Genomic DNA, 6110 nt, shown 5'->3' on the forward strand with positions numbered 1-6110 from the left:
TTAAAAAAGTATAAAGTATTTATAAAATAAATGTAAAAGGTGAAAGATAATAATATTTGTCCTGCCCCAGAGCTATAACTGAGCAATTTAGTTGAATAGCAAAGGAATAATGTCTCAGAATAAGTTGCTTTAAAGCTGCTTTAAAGCCATCATTGACCATAAACTAYATCTYTCATAATGCATGTCGATCATCCATGAGAATACCCTGTCAGAAAGTGGGAGAGTTCAAAATTCAAGATGGCAGCTACTCACTAGAAACTCATCAGTGAGTAAAACTATTAGTTTTATTTTTGATATTATTTCTGTATCATTTATTTAAGATTTAATCAGTCATGCACTTAGTACTTTTCTGTGTTTATCAGAGGACATTTTAAACATTGTTTAGTCAAAGTTAAACATGAAACATCAACGTTAATTACAACTGGCCCTCCAAGGGCCACCATAACGCTCATATGGCCCTCAATAAAAATTAGTTTGACACCCCTGCCGTAGACTAAAAAAAATGATTCTATTTAAAATGTGCTTTTGTACAGTCATTCATTTTTTACTACTTTTTTCTGCACAACAAACAGAGTGAAAGTTAGCAGTCAGCCTCAGTATCTGTGTTTGTGTTCAGGCTGTTCTGATGCATCCGCTCCAATATTCGATGTATACTGCTGAAGCTTGGTCTATCTGATGGGAGTGTGCTCCAGCAAAGTCTCATCAGGTTGTACAGCTCCAGAGGACAGTTCTCAGGACAAGAAAGAATTTGTCCATTCCTCACATAGTAAATAACCTCCTCGTGACCCATTCCATAATATGGCTGCATGCCGTGTGAGAAAATCTCCCATAAGACCACACCGTAAGCCCACACATCCGATTCTGTGGTGTAGCGATTGTAGAAGATGGACTCTGGAGGCATCCAGCGAATGGGGATGGCATCGTTTTCATTGGCTTTGTAGTAATCAGCTGAGTAGATATTTCTAGAGAGGCCAAAATCTGCAATCTTCACAACCATTTCCTCTCCAACCAGACAGTTACGGGTTGCCAGGTCGCGATGAACAAACTTACGCTCCGAAAGGTAAGCCATCCCTGCAGCGATCTGCTTGGAAATGGAAAGCTGTTCAGCACAGGACAGGGATGCCGTTTCCGAGTCCGAGGAGAAGCTTCGAACCGAGATGCTCACGCGGCTGATGGGGCGCAATGACTGGGTGGGGGATTGGCGACGCAGGAATTCGTTGAGATCGCCCTGGGCCATGTACTCAAACAACAGACACATGGGCTTCCCCACAGCACACACACCTGAGGACAGCACAGAGACAATGAAAAGAATTAAAACGTAAAAAAAGTTGGGATACATTTCTACCAAGCCCCTAAAAGTACCTTGAAAGAAAAAATAATAATAAAAAGAAACAAACATTCTCAAGCCCACCAGTTACTACTCTGTGGAACAAGATAGTACCTACTTTCTCATGTGCACCTGATAATTTACTGGATCTTTCAGATTATTTTGGACTAGCTGTCTTCACTGAAATGGAAATATGTGACATAACTGAGCTATATTACCACTTCGGGCTGACCTGCAAAGACATTGCTGCGTTGCTTCTGTTGTATCAGGAAGACACCTAAAACATATTGATGTACAGGGCCTATTTTGGCACAAGGAGTACACCATCCTTGTAATGAGTATATGTATACATTCATAAAAATAATAACTATCTCATATGCATAAGAAAGGTTTTCTTATCTTTTTTTCCTTCACTGTTCCTTTAGAGGCTCGGTACATTCCAGTCAGCTTCATTATAATTAGGAATGCAACGATATCGATATCCATTGTTATTATTGGTGTTTTGACCGACATTACGTAAACAAAAAATATATATACATACTGTATATGCACAAACACACGTGTCTTTTCTCGATACCGTAAAAAAAATAAAAATAAAAATAAAAAACCCTGTACCGCTGACTTGGCTCTACTTCAGGCTGTGCAGCATCAATAACACTATCATGATCAAACAGATACCACTCAACCAAACATTTCCCCTTCCAAAAGAGAAACACAAAGCTAAAAAGTGGGAAATCAATATCGGCCCAGTTTTACTTATCAGACCGATACCAATATTCTAAAAAATGACCAATATTGGCCGATACAGATGTYAATGCCATTATATTGTGCATCCCTAATTATAATAAAAAATAATTAATTGTTTAGAAAACATATTTAATTTATTGTTTATGTGGGATTGTATATGAATACCTAAATGTTCACGTATGTTCACTTAAAAAGGATTACGTATTGGAAGGTAACTTCACTCTGTGAAAACRTTTTCCCTTTAGCAACAAATCACCTTAAGCTTTAATAAAGATGTGCAAAATATTAATTGGCTGTTTTCAACAGTGTTTTAAATAAATCTTTTCAGTGACTTAAAACATKTATCTAAATACTTATTGGAAATAAATAAATGGAGAAATACCCACCCAATATTGTGATTATTAAGGTGTTATAAAGGTGTTAAATGTTGGCAAACCCAAACCTCAGCAATGAAATTAAACTAACTTTTGTTTCTGTTTTGATTTTTTAAATAACTGTTTTGTATTTTTACTTGTTTACTTTTATAAATACAGTAACTCATAATAAACAGAAACATCCCAGTCAGATAAAGGCTTGCGACATATGATATGTTTAATGAGAAGAGGAAGTGTGGAGGTCGTGTTCAGTTAGTTTATGTTCTGCGGGTCACAGAGTGGTGCAACTCCCCAGAGAACAGGCTCAGAATGTCTGTTTGTCATTTACAAAAATGATGCATTGGTACACATTTGAAAAAAAAAATCCAACTTGTCTGAAACCAATAGTCTTCATAAGAATGGAATCATAATTCTAATATAGCAAAGTTTTTTGTGTTTGGTTCTGATTTTAAGTGGTGATCACAGAATTAAAAAGAAAAAAAAACTACTCTGTCCCTATATACATCAAAGATAACCTACATACTCAACAAAGCACTGACATGCATACATCTCTAAATTTGACTTGTTCATTTAAAGAAAGCATATTTTTGCACRACATATGAAGTGTATTATTAGTCTCGAGGGTAATTAGAGGTTAAGGAAATGATCTAATCAAACTTGGTTTCATGTGTACCACGATACTATTTACTCTCCAGTCATCTAAATTGAAGGTTGCCCAGATCTAAGTTGAAAAAAAAAGAGAAACACAGAAGTCCTCTGAAATGTGAGTGAGTTAATGTTGATTTAAAAAAAATATTCTACAAGCTTCCTTCAGCAGGGCGAGTGACCGATGACTCTGTTTACTCTCTGCCAGTACTAAAAAGACCATGCTGTACCTCTAAATGTCTTACTGAAAGTATATTTAGATGTGAGCTGTTTGTGTTAGATAAGATATAGACTATATTAGAAGGGATAAACTTTAATGGAGGACATTTGCTTTACTCAGGCTAACAAAAGCACATTAGTTGTCAAGCTGCGTTTGTTTATTGGCAAACAGTCCTATCTGGAGTGGGTCTATGGTATCAGTGAAGATCTAGGGTAAAAAAAAAGATCATTCAAAGCACACACTGTTTGTGAGAGGAAACTGAGTTGAGCAAAAGTACTTTTGCTGATAGAGATCAGCTCAAATCAATATTGCATACATATCAGATGAGTGGCAAACTCAAAGTCTATGTCTAGATGCAAGTACATGTGTCTAAATAAATGAATACTGACAGCAGAGATATATTTATAAAAACAGACGTGCAATAAGTGCGTTTTTCTGTTATTCGATGTTCTTGTAAATTTCTGCCATTATTAAAAGTTCATTTCTCAAACAACTGTATCCATCTTTGTTTCTGTTTTACACACACAAACACATTTTTACCAAGGAGTCGAACGATGTTTGGATGGTCAAATTCAGCCATGAGCGCCGCCTCTCTCTGAAAGTCATTCTGCATATCAGCCGATGCTTCCTCCTTCAGCATCTTCACGGCCACCATGGTGAACGATTCTGTGGACAGCAGGCCYGGAGCTCTGCAAACAACATGAAAAACACAGAACATCCATTCATATCCAAATGTAATTATCAGCTGTTTGGTCTGTTGGTTTTTGTCAGAAAGTGTTTTTGATTTCCATTAACTGTAACTCTCATTTATTGTACAATTCTGTGACTGACATGGAACTATGCAGATTGGAGACATTGGTTTGCAAAAAGGCACAGTTAAAAAAGTTTCAAGTTTTAAACATACCTTGAACAAAGCTGACAAACAAGTTGTTGACAGATTTATAACATTTTTGAATTAAAAACAGTTCCATGACTCCACATGCTTGTTAAGTCTGATGAAAGAGATCAGTGTGAGACATTTGTGTCCTGCTGCGAAAAGGTTCACGGTGGTCTGAAAGTGGCTCCTCTCACAGCTTTTCCCTGTGACTTTGTGAATGATGCATCAGTTCTCAAACCGACCAGTGGCCTTGTTTAGTCATGATATCCTCGTGCCTGTYCTAACTCTGCCTCTGTACTCCTTTTAATCCCTGTCTGCCTGTGAAAAATCCACATAATCAGTTTGTGTGGTAATGTTGATGATGATGTAATTAAGCAACACTTTTGTTCTTTTGTTTTTGAATTCTGTTTAACTGGTTAATTTGCTTACTCCTTACTGACAGTATAAATTTTGTCATTTTCACACCATTTTCTTTCTCACCTGGCTTGGAAAACCCTTCCAAAAGCTCCTTCACCAATATCTCTGACGTACTGAATATTATTCCGGGGGTACTCCAGAGCCAGTAGCTTTGAGTTCAGCAGCAGGGGGACTCTCTGGTACATGGGGTTTGGGTGGAGTCGATCCAGCAGGAGCTCTGACGGAAGAGCACTCAGCGTTGGTGTCCTCATCGCTCTTCTAACACAGAAAATACGAGTTGTTAAAAGATGGAAAGGAACGAAGGACATTAAAAATTGTGCTGTTTCTTTACCTTTTCCTGTTTCTCCACTGCTTCCGCCGTTTGATGCAACAAAGAATGCTTATTGTGAGGAAGACTGCAGTTGCCATTGMGGTCAGGACAACAATGATGACGGACATTGAGTAGGCAGGTGACGAYACAGTGGTTGTTGGAGGCTGACGAGGATTCGGATGTAGGACTGTCAACGCTGGTGTCAACACTATCAAAACATGTAACAGAAGGTTTTACAGTAGTGTCAAAAACCCTTTCCTTTCATTGTCATTTTTTAAACTTTTTGTTCAAAAGAATGGGCCAACACAGAAAAGCTACACCATCAGGCCAGGATTCTGCAGTTCATCTACAGGCCAACAGTCGGTCTTTCAGGGATGATGGTCTCATCCCTAACAGAGAGGAACGCTGGTTTGAGTAAAGGCTCCTGCATACTCCCTCCAAACTGCCGAAATGGCTTTGGATTGTTGCAGTTTCATGACGAAAATTGCATAATTCTGTTCGCATTGTCAACCTTTTGACAGCTTCTTGACACAACTCACAATTTGAACTTTTACCCCCCTCCACATAAAAAGACATGACTTTATTGTGTGATTGGTCMRRWGTTCGTGGGAGCGTTTCTTCATGCTAAAAGCRCTCAGACGCTGCATTTTGCTTCAACTGTAGTGAAGTATGCTGCAACGGGAGGGGTTTCCCAGGAGCATGGGGTGCCTCAGGGAAGGTGTGTACAAAAACAAACACTGAACTACCACGTGGCCGCACATCGACTGTTCGGCTTCGGAGGCAGTATAAAGGAGCCTTAAAGGAAGCCATTTTTGTGAAGAAAAAACATCCATCATTAAAAAAGGTGGAGGTCTTCGGGTCCAGTTGTTCCCCTCTTGCAATGCTGTTATTGTGAGTATGACTCAGCCCCTTGTGAACAATAAGTGATAATCAGGGCCTCAACGATAGGCTGGTGATGATGCACATGATCCTCTATGAACAATAGGTGATGATCAGAAAACTAGTGATCTATTGTTAGGCTGATGGTCCTCTTTTGCAGGTTAACAAACAGTGTTGATATTCATTGTTGAACCTGTTTGTCCAACATGTGGAGGCAGTGCTTATAAGGCTGAGTTTACCTGAAACTCCTCAGACTGAAGAAGTGTCTTGGAGGAGAGACGGAACATTTCATTAAAGAAGAAGTCGTCCAGAGG

General features: G+C 38.7%; 1 protein-coding gene across 2 annotated transcripts in view; it reads right to left on the reverse strand.

Annotated features, from left to right (window-relative positions):
* Positions 1 to 480: 480 nt before the first annotated feature.
* musk (muscle, skeletal, receptor tyrosine kinase) overlaps positions 481 to 6110 on the reverse strand; it is a 22999-nt gene continuing 17369 nt past the window's right edge. The window contains exons 14-17 of one of the 2 annotated variants that reach the window (XM_014002504.1): positions 4939 to 5125; positions 4671 to 4862; positions 3854 to 4002; positions 481 to 1281 (exon numbers count right to left, since the gene is read on the reverse strand). In XM_014002504.1, the coding sequence (XP_013857958.1) occupies positions 581 to 1281; positions 3854 to 4002; positions 4671 to 4862; positions 4939 to 5125 (1229 nt within the window). In that variant the 3' untranslated portion in view covers positions 481 to 580. Of the gene's footprint in view, positions 1282 to 3853; positions 4003 to 4670; positions 4866 to 4938; positions 5126 to 6110 lie in introns of both variants that reach the window. The other variant, XM_014002503.1, reaches the window with a different exon arrangement.

This window comes from Austrofundulus limnaeus, unplaced genomic scaffold (genome assembly GCF_001266775.1).
Source record: "Austrofundulus limnaeus strain Quisiro unplaced genomic scaffold, Austrofundulus_limnaeus-1.0 Scaffold13, whole genome shotgun sequence".
Taxonomy (NCBI): domain Eukaryota; kingdom Metazoa; phylum Chordata; class Actinopteri; order Cyprinodontiformes; family Rivulidae; genus Austrofundulus; species Austrofundulus limnaeus.